Source organism: Sabethes cyaneus, chromosome 3 (assembly GCF_943734655.1).
Source record: "Sabethes cyaneus chromosome 3, idSabCyanKW18_F2, whole genome shotgun sequence".
Classification (NCBI taxonomy): Eukaryota; Metazoa; Arthropoda; class Insecta; order Diptera; family Culicidae; genus Sabethes; species Sabethes cyaneus.
The window spans coordinates 198,243,099-198,264,516 of NC_071355.1; the positions used below are offsets into that span (position 1 = coordinate 198,243,099).

At 40.3% G+C, this 21,418-nt stretch overlaps 1 protein-coding gene across 1 annotated transcript; it reads left to right on the forward strand.

Annotated features, from left to right (window-relative positions):
- Nucleotides 1-6,523: 6,523 nt before the first annotated feature.
- On the forward strand, nt 6,524-7,579 carry LOC128740580 (uncharacterized). Its single transcript, XM_053836138.1, has 2 exons — nt 6,524-6,546; nt 6,601-7,579. Exons 1-2 carry the CDS (start codon nt 6,524-6,526, stop codon nt 7,577-7,579), a joined length of 1,002 nt encoding a protein of 333 aa, XP_053692113.1.
- Nucleotides 7,580-21,418: the final 13,839 nt, after the last annotated feature.

Genomic DNA, 21,418 nt, shown 5'->3' on the forward strand with positions numbered 1-21,418 from the left:
CGTTCTTGAGATATTTATGGTACCGTCTTTGAAAACCTGGTTTCGAGAAGAACAGCGTTGAAGTTTTTATTCGCCGTGTAATCGCTCTAGACATGCGCGGTACAAATAGCTGTAACTTTGTCAATTTTTAGATTTCATCCAAACGACTTCAAACACATATGGCCAACATGTTAATCTTTCGAAATAATCAATAAAAAAAATTTCGATTTTTTTAAATTGAAAAAGTACTATGCCCCCTTAAACGACAAAAATGTATACTGGGTGGTTCATGTAAAACCAATAGCAACATTACTTATTCTTGTAGCTACTTAGTTGGCCTCACGCCTAATGACAAGGCCTGCCTTGCGCAATTCCTTCATCCAATTCGGTCTATGGCAGCTGATCTCCTGTTCCGCGGACACCCAGTGCTCGCCAAAGCTCGCTCCACTTGGTCTTGCCACCTCACTCGTTGTGCCCGTATTCGTCTTGTTTCTACTGGATTCGATGCGAAAACCATTTTTGCGGGAGAGCTGTCCAGCGTTCTAGCAACATGTCCTGCCCGACGTATCTGTCGGGTTCGTGGTTCATTCTACGCCTTCATACACCGTACTCTTGTACGCCGTTAAGGATGGTTTTAGTACCCACCGTTCGAATATTCCGAGTGGTCACAGGTCTCTCTTCTAGTAGAGTCCACCTTTCATGCCCTTAGAGAACAACCGGTCTAATTAGCGTTTTGTACAATGTGCATTTTGTACAGAGACTCAGATTGTTCGTCCGCGGACACTTGTGGAGTCCGTAGTAGGCCCGATTTCCGCTGATAATACGTCTTTAAATCTCACGGCTGGTATTGTTGTCCTCTGTTGCCAGCGAGCCAAGGTAGACGAACTCGTCGACTACCTCGAACTCATCTCCGTCGATTACCACGGTACTTCCTTACCAAGCCCTGTCACGCTCGGTCCCGCCCGCCAGCATATACTTCGTTTTAGACGTATTTAGATTCAACCCAATCTAATCTGTTTCATGTTTTAGTCAGGTGTACTGAATCAGCACTACTGATCTTTCACCGACATTCTCGGCACTTCTGGAGATGAAGCATGCCTGATAACTTCCCACAAATCTATTGGTTACGGGCAACAGTCGATGATTGACGACGTGTGAAAGCACTTTGTAGGCGGCATTCAGGATTAGTTTTCGCTCGGTAGTTCTCACAATCCAGCTTACCGCCCTTCTTGTAGATAAGGCGAATAACTTTGTCTTTCCACTCCACCGGTAGTCGTTTCGGATCCCAAAATTTGACAATCAATTGTTGCAAACAGCTGGCCAACTTTTCTGAATCTTTGATAAAACTTCCGTGTATCGTGAAAGCAGCTTTTCGCGCTTCTTCTCCTCCTGGTGGCGTTTCTAGCCCTCCAAAAGTCGGGTTTGGAGTCTCCGCTTCTGTTTGTATCGCTCCACATTCTAACGGGTGGCTCTACGCCGTATTTATACCCCCGCTGCGTTCTTCTCATCCAATATCTGTTGGCACTCCTCGACACAGCATTCGTTACGTCAATTCGAAGCCACGGGGCCTAAATCGTTCTCAGCTACGCTGTTAATGGCTGTTTTTACGCAATCCAACAGTCCTCCAGAGCGGCTTCATCCAACTTACCCTTTTCCGGAAGCGCAGCTTCTGGTGGTAAGCACCGGTATTGTATATTGTTCACAACAGATGGGTTTCGACGTATCCTTACCTTAACTTACGTATCCCCGATAGGTTCTAACGTCGATAGTGTCCGAAAAGTGCCGACCATCTATCAGAACGTGGTCGATTTGTGATTCCGTCTAGTTGGGTGATCTCTAGGCGGGGCTGTGCTGACTCAGTACATCTATTTTGTTTATTTAACTGTAACAGGTCAACCAAGCAAAATTCGAAAATGTTATGTAAGGAGCATTTATAGAGTCAATTGTTATCCACAAGATTGCAGATCTAACTATTACTCTATCTTAAGTATTTACGGCGCACTCGCAGTTCACACTGGGTGGTGCACAGAGAACGCTCTTGGTTTAGGATAGCCCTCCCAGCTAGCATTTTCATATGCATTAAAAAGATAAAAATCAGCATTACGTACAGATATACATTCTAATAAATCGTATTTGATGCGCAAAATTTGCATAACCGTACTATTTTGGAGGCGATATACGTGATTACGACTAATTTTAAGGTGAAATTTGTCGTCATCGATTCTGCCAATTCCAAAAGCAGTTTTTAGTTTGAAACAAAAATTTTGTCCATGAAAATGTATTCGCTGTGTTCAGATTGGCAAGAAGAATGCAGTATTTACATTTTCATGAAAAGAATCCCGCTTTTGGGCCCAAAAACTGCTTTCGAAATTGGGCTCTCCGACGAAAACTTAATGACTGCTAGTTTCCCGTTAGGCGTTACGACTATATAAGTATTTATATACGAAAACATCCGATTAAGCGCGAGTTGCTCCGTACTACTATACGATTTTGTGCTGAAAATCGTATGCATGTCAGTTATTATCATTATATACGATAGAAAATCAACTTGCTACCACTTTATCCAGCTTAAGTTACGATTTCGAATTTGTTAGGAGATATTTACGATTATTTTTATACATTGATATACGAGTTGGTGCTAGCTGGGCTATCTCTAGGTGTACCGATTGTGGAGGTTATTCTGGAAAAAGATACTACTTATAGTCATCTTATTGGAGCCCGATCACCGGTTCAAATTCCTTCTCCTGACCAACCTGAGCATTATAGTTCCCGATGATGATTTTGATGATCCTGTCTTGGGCAGCGGTGGTATACACGCTCCAACTGTGCGTAACATTAGCCTTTATCATCATCGGTCCTTTCGAGTTACGGACTGTAAATTAAGCCTGGCCGTGAGGGCTAAAATATAGCCCGGCCTCGATTAATTGATGATTGATGATGGTCGTGATGATGATGATGATGATGATGATGATGATGATGATGATGATGATGATGATGATGATGATGATGATGATGATGATGATGATGATGATGATGATGATGATGATGATGATGATGATGATGATGATGATGATGATGATGATGATGATGATGATGATGATGATGATGATGATGATGATGATGATGATGATGATGATGATGATGATGATGATGATGATGATGATGATGATGATGATGATGATGATGATGATGATGATGATGATGATGATGATGATGATGATGATGATGATGATGATGATGATGATGATGATGATGATGATGATGATGATGATGATGATGACGACGATGATGATGATGATGATGATGATGATGATGATGATGATGATGATGATGATGATGATGATGATGATCGCTCATCGACAGCCATAAGGCCTGAATCTGAAGAAAATAGATAGCCGAAAGCCGAAGTGATGACAAAGACTTTTAAACGAAAGCCGTGTATAAAAAAGAAAGTAAACTGTCAACTTTTGATTCCAAATTGGGCGAATAAACAAAATAAGACGGCCAAACTACGATGCCGAAAGCTGTAAAAGGTGTCCACGGTAAAATTGCAACACATTCAAATTGCTCTAACTTTTGAATCGTTGTGTAAAGATGAAGAAAGTTCAATGTACATTGTTTATACTATGTTAGCTTTTTGTCAGGTGGAAAATGGCGCTAAAAGAACAGCTCGTTTGCAAAAAAATTCTGCACAAGTACATCGAAAATGAGAATCTATCACATTGAACCATCGGCAAAAAGTTGCGAATCCCGAATTCTACGGTTTCTCGTGTTGTAAAACGGTTCGAAGAACATCTGACTATCGATCGTCAGATCCCTGTCACCTGTGACCAGATCCCTGTCACGACAGCTGTCAGCTGAAGCCGCCTCCGATAGTGGTGGTAATAGAGGTACACAACAAATTTTGAAACAAAATTTATATGAGACAACGCATGTACTTAATGCTGCACAGTATGACGAATACAGCATGTTGTTACCCTCTTTCGTTTATTGTAAAAAAATATGACTATCAAAAGTCAGAATTTTTCCTTTCTTATGTTGCCTATATCAGAAAAAGCAAACTTGTTTCGTTATTCCACATGCAACAAATTTTCTGAAGCATAAAACCGAATGATTGCGCAATTCTTACAACTGCTGTCAAATTTGACGTAAAATCGAGCCAGTGAGCCTGGCTTCAACGGCTACAAGGAAAATGTATGAGACGTTCGTGCCAGGGATGTGTCGATCGTAAGTCAAGATGCGGAGAAAAAAGTCGTCCGTATACTACAGAGACTATAGGTTACAGCGGAGTCATCACAATCACAAATGAAGGTAACTCTTCATAATGATTCAAAATTTAGCGGTTTTTGAGCGCCTTGTCACCTCTGTAATCTATAGCCTATGTATCGTATACTGTTAAGGATCAAACCGGTGTTGTTGAGGCCTTCAGCGGGAAACAAAACTCCTTCGTTCTAGAGGTAGTAAAAAACTGAATCTGAGCTAAAATTTCGTGCAGAAGACTAAACCTCGAACTGAATTACGTACGTTCGTGGTTTACAAGGCCCCAAAAGAATACGGTCACGAAAAGCCATACCCGGAAGCTATACATCATAAGATCAAAAGCTGACGAAACCTCATTGCTGCATTATGGACGACGACATCAACGTGAAAACCGAAATACACTGGTGGTGCTGCGGCCAATCGAGAAATACTGGGCTATTATGAAGCAAAATCTTCAGAAATATCCCAAAGTAATGTAAACATGTTGTGTTGTGCAAAATCTCATGGATGGGATTAAGGCCAAAGTACGGGCATTAGGGAGGTGTAATTTAATAAAATAAAGACGCTAAAACTAAGTTCATTGTTTCATTTGACGCCCTGAAAGTTTAATCGCAATCGGATAAAAACTTGAATTAATTTTGTGTGTTGCAATTTTACTGTGGATACCCTTTACACAACGATGCTACCGAAGTACCTACAATTGGATTGTGATAAACGAAATGCGAAATTTATATCAAAGCAGACTTCAAACAGCTGGTTAGGTATGAGTTTTATACGGCAACCCGAAGGGTAAAGATGGCAGATATTTTCAAGCATATGAAATCGTCGAAATTCGTTCAGAGCTCGCTGGCTGTGCTGGCTATCTGTACCTGTGGATTAAAAAGCGACATTGCAACCGAAACCGTCATTTAGAAAATTTATGCGAACGAGAGTCTAGAAAAACAAAACTGCTGCTTTTCCGTGCTGTTTTGGTCAGATTTGACATCCTTCTGTTATAGAACAAAATCCATTGAGTGGTTTGCATCCAACACCGTGTAGGTAGTGCCTAGCTACATAACATCTGAGCATTGTTTCTATTCTCCGAGAAATTCTGATGTGATAAACCAATTTTAGGCATATAAAACCTATACCCAACAATCTGCCGCTAGCGAGCCTGATTCTGCACATCCCACATTTCAGTCAATATATTCTACTTCCTGCAAATTGTTATCTTAATTAACGCATCTAGCAAAATATGTGCACAAGTAGTTATGATTTTGAGAATGTTTAATTTTTAATTAAGCGCAAACGGTGCGCAGAAATTGGAGCCATGCGCAGAATTATTCGCGCTTATAGTATTCGGAATACATATCATTTCACATTCTATTCAGTTTTATATTCATCTTGACAGAGTATCTTCACCCGGTATAGTAAACAAAAACGTGGGACTACATACCTACGTCAACAGCTACACATGTAATGAAGAGTAGAATCGTAATCAAACGACAGCTGTTAAACGGTGCTTTAATGATGCTCAACGATTTGTAACAAAAAGAAAAAGGTTTGCCATCTTTAAATAACTTCCATCAGCTGACAGGGTGAATCGCCCTAGGCAGCATGTTGTTTAATTGCTACGTTTCAGCCAAATTCATCCGCATTGGCATGGCACACATTCGTCTCTCCATTCACCAATTCATCAACCGATCATGCCACCGAGACCGACCGACCGTGCGAGTTGATGGCCATGATCATCGCCTGGTTAGCTTCTTGCCGGTAGGTAGCGTTTGCGTTTACTGACCGAACCGAGTACCGAGTATCGCGGCGATTGCGATGCCACGTAAAATCTATCGTTATAATGGGAAAATTTTAGAATCTCGATCTATTTTTAACACACGTGCATTCATAACTCTCGGCTTCTGCTCATACATATTTCGTCGCTGGTGTGGTGATCCGGTCCGGAACCACACCCGTGGGAACAAAGTGTGTCAGGCGGAATAACCTGGTGCAAAGTGGTTCGAAGCTGAAGAGTGAGAAGCATGAGAGTTTATGTTATGTTGGAATGGATATGGGATCTGTTTTGCCTGTGCCCGAAAGGAGAGTCTTGGCGATCTAATGTGTTGGTGCCTGCTGCTCTCGATCGTTAACACAGTCGAATAATTTTCAACTTTCCCAACAAAAAAACAAAAAAGCAATCAGCGCACGGTTGGTACAAGATAATACTGAAGCTGCAGTATACTCTCAATGATTAAAATATCACAAACCATTCATTCAGTGTCTGGTGGAGAGTGCTATCGAACGTGTGACAATGATGCTGCGAACGATGTCTTGGTAGGATTCGGGAATATTCAGTTGTTATCGATTTATCAGCGCTTGGTGTTGCAGGTTACTGACGCTCTTCCTAGTTTCAGCGGAGGCTGTGCCCAAGTACCAGTGCCTAGAATCATCAACCAAATATCGGTGTGTGATCGAGTATGTTACATACCATCCCGGTCAAAGGATCAGCTTCCCCAGTGGTTATCAGCACTTTCGCATTGGAACGGCAAATGCTTCCGATTCGTTGGAATCGAACATCACCACGCTGGATGAAGCGTTATACGCAGCGATGGATCATCCCGCCATCATCGAAATGGAATTCGTCAAAATGTGGCGCTTGGTGTTACCTTCGGATTTGGCATTCGGAAATTTTGCCAACAACGGAATTCACTCGCTGGATATCGATCCTGCCAGCAGCTACCGAATCACCTACCTAGACCTGCACTCCAATTTGCTGTCAAACGTTGCAAACATCAGTGCACTGGATAAACTAGAGACGCTGCGTCTAGAAAGAAACTACATTCAAGAGATCGACGCCAGCACCGTTAGTGCACTTGCCAAGCTGAAGCGGTTGAATCTCAAAGGCAACCATTTGCGTTCGTTTCCTTGGCACGCTCTACCGTGCACCTTAGTTCATCTGGATATTTCCAGAAATAGGTTGGAATCAGTTAATTTAACGAACCTGCGATTTCCGGCATTGGAGTATATAAATTTAGCGAAAAATGACATTTACGAGCTGAACGTAACGGATATTCTGCGAGCCGCTCCGAACCTAAAGGAAGCGTACCTGTTTAACCATCAGATCCCTACGGACGACATGGGCGGCATAGCGTCGGCTCTTCATGAGCGCCGTATTCTGTTCAGTGAAATCGATGAAGAGTACTGCTTGCCAAATGAGGATTACATCGACGGCCGTTGTGTCAAGCGGATAGTGCCGCGAAAGCCGAAATATACGTGGAAAACAGCCGTGGTGGCGGTTTGTGTTCTAACCGGAATATCTGTGCTAGGTTATCTGATATATTTGGCTTATCTACGAGTGATACGTTAGGTAACATAGCTACTTTACGCACGAGGTGTTATCAGTTTTAATAGTCTCATTAGAAATAATTAATTGGCTGTAACGCAAGTCTGATTTCCGTGAATAGTTTTTTAACTGAGCAGTGACTCATTTTAGTTCGCTTTTTAATCCAAAAGTGGAAGTTAATGGTAAACGTACAGATTACATCAAAATGTAAATATCTATAAATTTTCAAAAGCTTAGTAAGTTAGTTTCACGAAAAATTGTAAACGCTAAACAAAGTCTCAATGAATAGTGTCTACTAGCGGCTTACATCGTTTTGTTGTGAATGATAATCAAATAAGTACTTCCGCATTTAATTTTAATGAACATAATAGTGGCTTCACTTGGACGAACTTGTACACTATTGCCAACCATTTGATTTAGAGGCTACAATTAACGATCGTTTTCGTTGTCCCGGTTATTTATGTTTTCTTTGTTTTTATTTAAAAGTAAACGTTTAGGTATAAATAAATCAGTCACTTATCATGTGCGACAATAAATGTCATAGCTCTAAAGCTATCCACGATGTACAAATTAAAGAGACTTCAAAGAATTATCACAATGAGACGAAATCCCGTAGTACCTACCTACCAAAGCAAGGCTGTGCTGACCAAAACAACACGAACGCAAGCGACGGACACGGCACAGTTTATAATGGATCTGAGCAGTTTTCTTTTATTGTCGTCTAAAATAATTTGAACGGTATTTCAATTTTGTACAGGATGTTTTTTCTGCGGGTTAGAGTTGATGGATCTATACACGAAAAAGAAATTTAAACTCTGGTCGGCAAAAAAGGTTGCAAGCAAAATTTATTTTCTTTTGGAACTCATAAATCAAAAACTCGTAAGTCACGAATTGAGCATCGCAGATTTGAATTTTTGTATGAAATTCTAAAGAACAAATATAACTATTTTTTAACTATTGTTCACGATTCTCACCTGACGGATAAAGATTTGTAAAGAGATGCACACTTTACGTTTGGCAAAATAGATGCCAGGGTCGAAAACTTTGATTCCTTCTATCGGGAAGCAGTCATTTATGATCCCTATTTCTAAACATAACCCAGCCCAGTTAGCTTCAAGGTACGATGCTGGTCTAACAAGCTAGTCGTCGTATGTTCGAATCTCGGCTAGGCGGTGCTTGCTAGTTAGAGTCAATAGGATCGTTGCACTGGCCCCGTAATTTTCCTGTACTCTAACAGCCGACTGCGAAGTCTGTCGATAAAGAAGGGTAATGTCTAAAGATGGTTAAACCCATGGCTTTGCTTTGCTTTTTTTATTTCTAAACATGGAGACCGCCATAATGTCGTCAGCTATCGAGGTATTACGAGTCTTTCAGTCGTTTCGAAACTGTTTGAAATTATAGTGTGTAAGTAACTTCCCAATACTGCTAAATATTAGATATTCAAGGACCAACACTAGAGTGTCCCAAAATAGCACTATGTCAGAAAATCCGGGGGCTCACCCCTCAAATGATAGCTTAGGGTGTCACAACAAAACTTTTATATGGCGTCAATGGTCGCACATATCAGTTTTATGAAAAAATTGCATTTTTCAGGAGTAAATTCAAAGCAAGATTTTTAGAAATGTTAAAATAGATGAAACAAGGTAGTTAACTATTTTGTTCACAATCATTGCTATTGTTATTAACAACAGAAAATTTTGCCTTGCAATTTGTCCGAATACATCTTGCTGATTCTATTATCTACTGATTGTACAAAACTGGTAAACAAAATTCAGTGTTGAATTTTTTTGAATTTTCTTTTTGAATTTACTCCTGAAAAATGTCATTTTTCCATAAAACTCAAATGTGCGACCAATAAATCGCGTCAACCAATATTGACTCCATATAAAAGCTTTGTTGTGACATCCTAAGCTATCATTCGAGGGGTGAGCCCCCGGATTTTCTGACATAGTGCTATTTTGGGACACTCTAACCAACACCTTTCTAGCCCAGACGATCGGTTACTACAAATTTATTGAACTGTACCTACTACCAAGACTTGAAGGCGGCTTTCGACAAAATGCACCATACAATACTGCTAGACAAGTTATTTCACCTTGATATCTTTAGACAGTTGATAACAAGGTTAGGAGCTCACCTGATGGAGCGTGAACTTAGGCTGCGAATCGAAGGTTATGTACCACTTCCTTTCCACTACCTTTCTTATGTTGATCTACAATGATGCTGCTTTGGCTTTGGGTGAAGGTTTCAGGCTTGTTTATGCAGATGTTTATGTTAAAGCTCTCCGTAACAGGTGCATATCACTACCCAGGTAACCAATAAGCATTTCCAATGCAATTTAAAAGCAAGCTAATAAGCATTTAAGTGGTCTTAAATGCTACTTAAATGCAATTTGGGCAAAATATGCGGCTACTTTACTGCTAGCCCTCTTATAGTGCTGACAATGCTTATGTGCAGCTAGTTACCAACAAGAAGAATTTGAAAAGAATTGTGGATGCCAATTTACAACAGTTTTGCAGTCAAAAAGCTGATAAACAACAACCTGCAGTATAAAACGCCAAGGATGCTAATAAACGATTGATTTACTGCTTATTTTAATGCTTATTGGTTACCTGGGTAGACGATTGTTGGTCGTCTACAAAACTCGATAATATCATTTGCGGAATGGTGGCAAGGAAATAAATTCATCGTTAGCGTGGCAAAATGCCAGGTATTCACCTTCCATCATATGGCTCATCAACTTTGGTATTACTCTTACTAGAGCTATAAGAGTGTCTGATTTAAGATTAATGTCTTTAGACCTGCATTGCTTAACGATCATATCTAAATCTACGCGACATTTTGGTTTGCTCGCCAAGGTAGCGAAAGATTTCTTCGATCTAAATTGGAAGGCAATTATTTACGTATTTTACAAATAAATAATGACAAAACTTATGCAGACTTGGAAAATTAACAAATTCACCAAATCGCCAAAATTTACAAAAATGAGTTAATGACAGCAAATGATGAAGAATTTTCTAAGTTACATTTAACTGGTTTCTGGTCATTTGTGAATGGGAAACGAAAAACACAAGGTTTACCAACGGCAATGTCGAACGGTAGGTACTGATGTAGCAAGCTCTACGAGTGATATTTGCGAATTGTTTGCCAAACATTTTGCCAGTGTATTCAAAAACGGAATTATTCCCGCACAGCAAATCAACGAAGCTCTTCTAAATGTCCAAGAAGGTATCCTAGAAATGCGGATCCTTACGTTCTCCCAGGCAGATATTAAAAGTGCGATATACAAATTAAAATCATCGTGGCAACCCGGACCAGATGGTATTCCGGCTATTATTTTCAAGAAATGTTGTGATGCTCTCTGTGCACCTCTATCTGCTATCGGCAATCAGTCTATATCGCAATCGACGTTTCCAGATGTTTGGAAGGAGTCCATCTTATTCCCGGTATATAAAAAGGGAGATCGTGGCGACGTGAGCAACTACTGTGGAATTACCTCCTTGAGCAGTGGCTCTAAACTACTTGAGATTCTTGTGATCAAGCAACTAATGTACGAAACTAAGCGACACATTTCTTGTGATCAGCATGGATTCTACCCTGGACGATCTACTATCACTAATCTGGTGGAGTTTACATTATACATGTATACGAAACATTGAAAATGGTGTTGTAATCGACACACTATATACGGATCTGAAAGATGCCTTCGACCGTGTGGATCACAACCTGCTTTTAGCCAAAATAGAACTTATGGCTGCGGCATCAAATTTTGTAAACTGGTTAAAGTCATACCTGGTTAATCGTCGCCTCTCAGTAAAACTAGGCGATGTCACCTCTAGCGAGTTTTGTAATCATTCTGGCGTTCCACAAGCAAGCAACCTCGGACCGCTATTGTTTTCCTTATTCTTTAACGACGTTTGTACTGTACCTCCACGAGGATCCAGATTGCTGTACGCTGATGATCTTAAAATGTTTCTTCCGGTAAAATCTATTGAAGACTGCTGTGAACTACAAAAACTAATCGACATTTTTGCTGACGGGTGTCTAAAGAATGAGCTTTCCATTAGCGTGCGCAAGTGTTCGGTAATCTCTTTTAGTCGCAAGGAAGAACCCATTATATGGAACTACCGTATCAGCAACGAAGTACTGGACAGAGTTTATGTAATAAAAGACTTGGGAGTGCTTCTTGATACGAGCCTCTATTTTCGGGAACACTACTCATATATAATATCTAAAGCCAATCAAAATTTGGGTTTCATATTTAGGGCATCCAAAGAATTTAGAGACCCATATTGTTTACGTGCCCTGTACTTCTCTATTGTGCGCCCTATCCTAGAGTATGCTGCTGTAGTTTGGAGCCCTTACACTGGAATTTGGTCCTCCAGGTTGGAGGCAGTACAAGTCAAATTCTGCTTCCGCCGTATCAAGACCGCTGCAACTTACTCAACATTGAAACTTTCGACAATAGGAGAGAAACTGAAAGAGTTCTGTTCATCAGGAAAGTTTTAGTGGGTGAACTGGACTCTCCAAACATCCTCGCTCAAATCAATTTCAATGCCAGACCACGTGCGCTTCGAGACATACAATTTCTTCGCCTGGACTTCCGACGAACCGAGTACGGCCAAAATGAGTCAATTAGAGCTATGTGTTGCTTGTTTAGTCGTGTGTAGAGTTTTTTTGATTTTCATTGTTCTAGTGATAGTTTTAGACGCCGCTTACGAAGATTAAAGTTACTATAGTTAGTTGTAAAGTAATGTTTTATTCATGTAGACGTTGTGGTCAGATGCATTTAATGCATCTAAATTTAATAAATAAATAAACTTTAATCATATTACAAAAATGTTGTAAAGAACCCGAGATTTGAGATGGTTGCGAATGATTGAAGCAAAAAACAAAACAGTACAGCAAACTTTGATCTCTTTTTTCACGGAATATTTTTTAAATGCGCCCAAAAAAAATAAAGTGTCATTACAAAAGTTGTAGAACATACTAAAATGAGCAACTTTGTTGAATTATATATCTTTCTATCACTTACTATTGGCGAAATATAATGATTTGTTTGAAATAAGCACTTAAAAGTCGATTTTGATCAATAAATTTGCTTAAAATTTCTTTTAGTTTGAACAGATTAGATTGAACTTTGCATAAGAATGTTTTTTAGATTTGAACAGCGCGAATTTTTTAAAGTATTTTTTAACTCATTAAATATGCAGCTTAACGAAAACAGTCTTTAGAGAAAATGTGGATTTTAATATACTGAATAACTACTTTGTAGAACATTTGAGAGCACCGAAAAAATCGTGTGCAAAGTTATTGGGCAGGATTGATTTTTAAATGCACTTTTTAAATGAACCATTATATTTCGGAATCAGTAATTGATATATAGTCACTATATTCAGGAAAGTTGCTCATTTTAGCGTGCTCTATTATTATTCCTGGGGAAATTTTTTTATGACATATTTTAAAAGACACAAGGTTGTATCACCCTAAAAGGTGGATTCACGGTCCTACTAATAGTGGCAAATAATGCGCTACATTTTTTTAATAAACTTCTTTGAAGACACCAACTTTCAAAAATTCCGCGTTTTTCACGTAAATGTCAATGATCACGTTTTTTCGATTCGGCACCACTGTGCAACGGGGTAGATTTCTTCAAAACAGACCTTAATCCACCCATCTGTCCTTAATCACGGCCATTTGAGAAATATCGGGCAATTGTCAAATAGAAGTTGATGAAGAGTGGAAAAATGACTCAAAATGCGACAAATATGGAAGGGTGGAACAAAATGGTCGCTCAGGTCAGTCAACAGAGTGTCTCCGATATTCGTTTCATTAGCATGGTTCCGAGATAAATACGTTTTTTGCATCTAGATTAGGGCTGTCTAACCGGTAGTACCGGTAGTACCGAAACCGGTAATACCGTCCAACTTTTGGATACCGAAATACCGGTTTTAAAAAGGCAAAAAACCGGTATTTCCGGTATTTTCCAACATCCTAGTTTTTTAAGCTTCTTATTCAAAGAAGAACTAAGTTTGATAGAAGATTGTAGAACTTAAAGAACTTGGTGTTAATGCTGACGACATTCTTCGACTACTGGCAAGGTGAAACTGTGGGTCAAATAATTATAGCTCATGAACCCGTTTAAGGCACTGTAGAGCAACTTTGCTGCGTTTCAATTTATTTTTGAACAACTTGATATTTAAAAGCTTCCAAATTATTCGAAGCTCTCAAATTACGAATTTAGGAAACAAGATTAGCGCCCGGCAACGTCAGTTATAATAGTAAATCGTCTCTCAACGATGAAGTAATGAAGCTTCGGTTTCAACTGAAGCAGCGCCGCTTCGTTTCAAAACTGGCTTCAATCAGCGTTAATGAAATGCTCTTCACTTCATCATGACGATCGGTTTTAAAGTTTCATTTGTATTTTTCTATCAACTTTGAATGCAATTAAATTGAATTTGAGTAACATTTCCTACAATTTAACATGTATTATAATTAACCTACTCAACATTGACAAATCGTGCCTGACTATCAGTCGTCGTCCTTGGAAATGTTTACTAACTTCAGCTGAAGCTTGCTTGAAATGTTCTGTTTAACAAATGAAACCAGGCGCTTCATGTATGAAGCGAAGGTAATAGAAAATCAGCTTCATTTATTTGTTTCGATGATGCCGGGCCCAAAATCGGGATTAGAATACGCGGATCTTTGCACTTTTTAAGAATTCGTGCCAGGAAAGAATTTGAAATATTTTCCAAGCCTTTCGAGTGATACATTGATTAAACAAGTAGATGGAATCTCCAAGTCAATATCTGCGAATAGCGGGATTAATAATAGAGAAGAGAAGATATATCTGAACGATGATAAAGAGGATGAAGCTATGCAAGGGTTCCGGGCAAATTCGTGAAGAGACTGAGGAAACCGCTGGAAGCTAGAATAGCCGGATTTTTGAAAATAGTTAAAAGCGGGCTTCCCTACCATAAATTTGAAGAAATTAAAGGAAAATTCCTGATGCGGCTTAAAACCGTTCGTCAGACTTCGATGAAAGGGGAAGTTTTTTCAATTGATGGAAATGTTGGCAACAAATTTTCGTTCTAGCAAGGAAAATAAATCGCTAAGCGTATTATATCTGCTTAAATTTTACTTGGCCAAGCAACAATACTGCAGCTAAAGTTTGAAAATAAAGACATTCAGTGAAAAACATCAACTTTTCTATTGATTCCGAATAATCTTTCAATAGCGGTATTCTACCGGTATCACCGGTATTTTCTACGCCAATACCGAAATACCGGTTTTCACCAAAAGCGCCCAATACCGACAGCCCTAATCTAGATACTATTACGAGTTTTTGAATCGTTTCGATATTGTTCGAAATTACAGTGGATCGAAGATCGATCCACGGTCTCATGGTCTCGTGCGTAAACGATCGATTACTACAAATTTTTCTGACTTTACAACGAAGGTATGAAATGGGAAGAGATACTTGAAAGGAGCGTTAAATATAGTTCTGTCTCTCTAAAGCCTCTAACTAACGCCTCCTCGATGATCTAAGTTAAAGATGACGATCGATTGCCATACCTGGAAATACTTCATGTACATACTGGAACAGCTAAGCTAGGATGTGCGAACCTAAGCACCTGTTCCCCAGATGAAGGGTGGCTCAAACAGCGTCTATCTCGAAGCGAGCGACTATACATGAGACGCTGCATCCCGCATGCTTTGATGGTGGACCCATCAGCGGTATGTAGGTATCGCGACCCTGGAAAGGTAGTATAACGAAACCCTCATTTACCACGACAAACGAAAAGGGAAATACGGAACGAACCGGCATACGACACAATCGTATTGATACGAGCTGGATTGCTGGATTCTTTCTTACAATGTTCAATGTTTACATCTAAGTAACCTCGTTGACCTATCACCACGCGACGATCCCTCATTTGACAACAGGCATGGTCAAACGATCAGTGTTGTAGAATTCATATTCACGACAGCTGTAGACACGATTGAAAGATAAGGCTATGCTAGATTTCGTGAAATTTCAAGTTTACCGAAATTTAACGAAACCGTACGAACTTTACCTCACATGTTACAGTAGATCACCATTAAACTACTTTTGAATCTATGGTAAATTCCGCTCGGTTTTGTTTGATTTTGGCACAGACGAAATTTCACGAGATTTCGCACAGCCTTATTGAAAGATGGTAGCTTCTAGGCCAGAGTTATTTCCAAAGCCTTTGGGGAATCCATAGTCATATAGGCCAATGTATTTGCTGGATATAGGCGGTAAACTCTTGGATAGTATCCTCCTTAACAGGCTCACGAACATGCAGTTCGTAATCCGGAAATAAAAAGCCACTGTTGATGCTATTATGTGTTCAGTAACCTGAGGAGTTATTTCCAGTGTCGGATGTTTGTTTACAAGACTAGCCACTCTAATTTTCATCATTTCTTAGGTGGATTTAATGAATACTCTGAAAGCTCTGCTGCTGATTAGACTCAAACAAACTTACCTACCTGTTGATCCGCGCCCTTTGAATTCACTAAAAAGCGATTAATAAAGCATTTGATTGAAATTACGCAACTGACTTTATATCTTAAATTCGTCGTACCGTTTTAAAATCCGTCCACCAAAATTTTTCATCGTCCGAACTAAAAAATCATAATAATGTTTACGAAGCTAGTGCGCATGTACTTGTGTAGGATAGCATGACAAATGTTATTCTGCAAAATTTCTGTAGGTTATGCAAGTTTTCCAAATGTTATTCTGTAAAATTTCTGTAGGTTATGCAAGTTTTCCCGGTTGCAGAATACCAACAATGCGTTGCGTGAGTTATTTTCATTTTATAAATGACGGAAATTGAAACGACTAGTCGACATTTTCTTCTTCGTCGCACGAAAACACGTTGGAAATTTGGCTGCTAGGCTTTCTTTTATGAAAAAACTACAAGGTATACAGCCCTAAGGGTTGTACGAAAGGGTGACGTAGGACTGTGTCATATAATACTCATTAAATAATATGTCAAACTAGATAATCTGTCTTACACAATTATTAATAACTGCTTGATAGAAGCTCAGCCAGGTGTATCTGGGACTGGACAATAAAATCGGTGCATTTCTTGAGTCATGAGGATACAAGCAGTTCACTTCCCTACTATTCCCTAGCAATTTAGCAGTAAATAGAGTAAATAGAGCAGAGATAGTTTGAACATTGTTTCACGATCCACTATGTAATTTAAGTATTCACCAGATTTTCACAACTAATTTAAATTGAAATTTTAGATTCAATTTTAGATTCACGAATAAACAAACATTTGTTGCCATCAATGCACTGAGTTGTAGTGTATTTTTGTAATTTCGCTACGAAATTTATTATGAACTTCTTTCTAAACAGCTCAAATAGCATGCGATAATTTTCTATAAATATGCTTACCTGTCATTTCATGTGACGGAATTATAACGGTATGCGATGGATTGATATCTGCGGGCGATGCCTCTTCGTGCGACAAACTTGCAACTTCACCTGCCGAACTAGAAGCACTCTCACGCTTTCGTTTGCGTGATAATCTAGTACGCTCTGCTCCTGTTAAGGATATCCTTGGTTCAATTACTACACCAGCCACTTGTTCACGAATACGTTTACGGTGGTTACGTAAATATAACGCCTGCAACCATTTAGACATAGCGAATTCTTTAACAAATCACTACTGTATTTCACAAAGGTTGAAATAGCAATGAATGGCCAGCCCACAGATCATTGTAATAAATATGTTATGCGTAGTTTGATATTTGAACCAACTTCCTTCAAATAGTTTCTGGCCGTTGGTTACAAATAATAATCAAAACCATTTTGCACATTTGAGATAAATTCTGATTATGCTTCATTTAATTAGTTTGCGGCCCTTAAAAGGGCCATTGGTTACAAGTAACATCAACCTCTTCAGTGCAGTCAACAATCGGTGTTGCCACCAATAACCGGTCTTGCCGCTAAATGCCGTTGGTTTCGCCACCAATAGCTGTCGATGGTAAATGCTGACCGTCCGTCAGTGCGATTGTGCGATGAATGAGCAGACGGCGAACCAAGAGTACCATTTTATAGTCACTGGCACTGCCGCTGCTGCTTGTAAGCTAGTGAGGTGGTGGGGGAAACCAGATCAATTGCTGCTGCTGCTCGAATGATTATCCGACGCTGAATGAGCAAGCATTTTCCATGGAACGTTGAAACGTTAACCATTTAGAAAAGTGAAGAAAATTCTTTTGATTCTTCAATTACTCTAGTTCTTATAAGAACTGTTTAAGACCACAACGGCCTACTGCTGAATTTGCTGCTGCCCGTCAGTCGATTTGCTTCCATTTGCTGTTGGTTTGCGAAAATAACCGCCAAAATGCTATTGGGTGCCTCGAATTGTCATCGAAAATGACATTAGATGCCGCAAAGGTTCTTGGATTTGCCTCCAATAGCCGCCAAAAATGCTATCGTTACCTCCCGATTGCTATCGTTGTTGGCTCCGATCGCTGGTGTTTGCCGCCAAACGCCGTTGCTTTCGCCACCAATAGCTGTCGATGGTAAATGCTGACCGTCCGTCAGTGCGATTGTGCGATGAATGTGCAGACGGCGAACCAAGAGTACCATTTTATAGTCACTGGCACTGCCGCTGCTGCTTGTAAGCTAGTGTAGGTGGTGGGGGAAACCATATCGGCTGCTGCTGCTGCTCGAATGATTATCCGACGCTGAATGAGCAAGCATTTTCCATGGAACGTTGAAACGTTAACCATTTAGAAAAGTGAAGAAAATTCTTTTGATTCTTCAATTACTCTAGTTCTTATAAGAACTGTTTAAGACCACAACGGCCTACTGCTGAATTTGCTGCTGCCCGTCAGTCGATTTGCTTCCATTTGCTGTTGGTTTGCGAAAATAACCGCCAAAATGCTATTGGGTGCCTCGAATTGTCATCGAAAATGACATTAGATGCCGCAAAGGTTCTTGGATTTGCCTCCAATAGCCGCCAAAAATGCTATCGTTACCTCCCGATTGCTATCGTTGTTGGCTCCGATCGCTGGTGTTTGCCGCCAAACGCCGTTGCTTTCGCCACCAATAGCTGTCGATGGTAAATGCTGACCGTCCGTCAGTGCGATTGTGCGATGAATGTGCAGACGGCGAACCAAGAGTACCATTTTATAGTCACTGGCACTGCCGCTGCTGCTTGTAAGCTAGTGAGGTGGTGGGGGAAACCAGATCAATTGCTGCTGCTGCTCGAATGATTATCCGACGCTGAATGAGCAAGCATTTTCCATGGAACGTTGAAACGTTAACCATTTAGAAAAGTGAAGAAAATTCTTTTGATTCTTCAATTACTCTAGTTCTTATAAGAACTGTTTAAGACCACAACGGCCTACTGCTGAATTTGCTGCTGCCCGTCAGTCGATTTGCTTCCATTTGCTGTTGGTTTGCGAAAATAACCGCCAAAATGCTATTGGGTGCCTCGAATTGTCGTCGAAAATGACATTAGATGCCGCAAAGGTCCTTGGATTTGCCTCCAATAGCCGCCAAAAATGCTATCGTTACCTCCCGATTGCTATCGTTGTTGGCTCCGATCGCTGGTGTTTGCCGCCAAACGCCGTTGCTTTCGCCACCAATAGCTGTCGATGGTAAATGCTGACCGTCCGTCAGTGCGATTGTGCGATGAATGTGCAGACGGCGAACCAAGAGTACCATTTTATAGTCACTGGCACTGCCGCTGCTGCTTGTAAGCTAGTGAGGTGGTGGGGGAAACCAGATCAATTGCTGCTGCTGCTCGAATGATTATCCGACGCTGAATGAGCAAGCATTTTCCATGGAACGTTGAAACGTTAACCATTTAGAAAAGTGAAGAAAATTCTTTTGATTCTTCAATTACTCTAGTTCTTATAAGAACTGTTTAAGACCACAACGGCCTACTGCTGAATTTGCTGCTGCCCGTCAGTCGATTTGCTTCCATTTGCTGTTGGTTTGCGAAAATAACCGCCAAAATGCTATTGGGTGCCTCGAATTGTCATCGAAAATGACATTAGATGCCGCAAAGGTTCTTGGATTTGCCTCCAATAGCCGCCAAAAATGCTATCGTTACCTCCCGATTGCTATCGTTGTTGGCTCCGATCGCTGGTGTTTGCCGCCAAACGCCGTTGCTTTCGCCACCAATAGCTGTCGATGGTAAATGCTGACCGTCCGTCAGTGCGATTGTGCGATGAATGTGCAGACGGCGAACCAAGAGTACCATTTTATAGTCACTGGCACTGCCGCTGCTGCTTGTAAGCTAGTGTAGGTGGTGGGGGAAACCATATCGGCTGCTGCTGCTTAAATGATTGTCCGACACTGATTGAGCAAGCTATCGAACAATTTCGCATGTCTGCGATGGGGATAATGCAAAATGTAATGTTAAGTGCATCGTGTGGGATTCACGTTGGCCATTGCCCTCTGATTTTGCTTGTCTTTGGGACCGGTGTTGCCGTCAATAGCCATCGATGTTGCCGATTGGATTGGAAAAGGGGTGTGGCTTACAAAGTGGTCTCAAGGTTATCATTTGGATCCAAATCCTTTGGTGTATCTAATTGTCGTCCGTGCCTGTGAAGCTAGGCGATAACAAGGGAAATGTATGGAAAAATTCGACCTTGAATCTTTACACACATTTTCACTATTTAGCGTATAAAAAATTATTATTAGTATGTTACTATAAAATTGCTGGACATTTTATCTATCCAACGACATATTAACTGTTATGTTTCGTTCAGTAGTATAGTAGCTATTAGCGTTTGAAATATTTCATTCAAACGTTACACTTCTATTTCTCGTTTTTACAAAGTGCTACCCAGTCCCAGTATAGTAAACAAAGACGTAGTCCTACGTCAAAAAGCATTTAAATAGATCTCAGCTCACTTTGATCGGTCGCGTATGAGAGGCAACAAACTAAAATATTAGGAAATAACTAATTTCGCATTGAGTGTCAAAAAATCGCTGATATTTTAATTAATTTGTGTTGAATAGGACGGGAATAGGCAATTACGACGAAGCAGCAACATACATACCCTTAGTAAATACAAAACTTTTACCGAAAGCGCTAATCAATGGTACCCTTTGGGGTGTCATTTGAGGCGATAAACGTCCACTTTGTGCAGAAATATTTTCCGTGTTTATTCACCTGCGAAGGTTGAACGTTAATCATCAATTTCCACCACATTTAGCAAGGTGCAACCGGAAGCTCTAGTTAACACTCTCTATTTTTTCAGCTTCATCTTTCGATCCCCGATGCTCGGTTTCTAATTTATCCTGGCACCAAGCAAAGCTAAACAGGCTATAACGAAGCATAAATCGTTTGAACGGAAACGGTCATGGGGGAAGGGATTAAAATAAGCGGATGGAGAAACGGCTGGCTGCTGGTAGGTATTCTTTTGATCCATCCATCGTCATCGTCATCGTCATGGCCGGGCACAGAATTTGACTCCGCTGCTGGCTGCTGGTGACGATGGTTGACGTTAAATAGCTGATAAGTGATACGCTTTGGCAGTTTGACACTGTTGTTGTTGTTGTTGTGAAAATGGACCCCTCGCCTCCTGGATGGGGCTTGGGAATGGTCGAAATGGATGGCAGGGAGATCAATCTGCTATAATGAACACCCAGCAGCTGACTAAGGGTGACGATGTAATGATTTTTGATGGTGTTTCGAAGGACGCTCATTTATCAGCGTAACAAATTGCGGAAATATTGTTTATTATTCACAACGCGTGTGAATTTGTAAGTGAAAATTTTTCCTAAAAGTTTAAAGCTTAAATTTAAGTTTCACTGCAAGTCAGAAGCTGTATGCGAATTTACTGCTTATTGCTTTTCCGCTT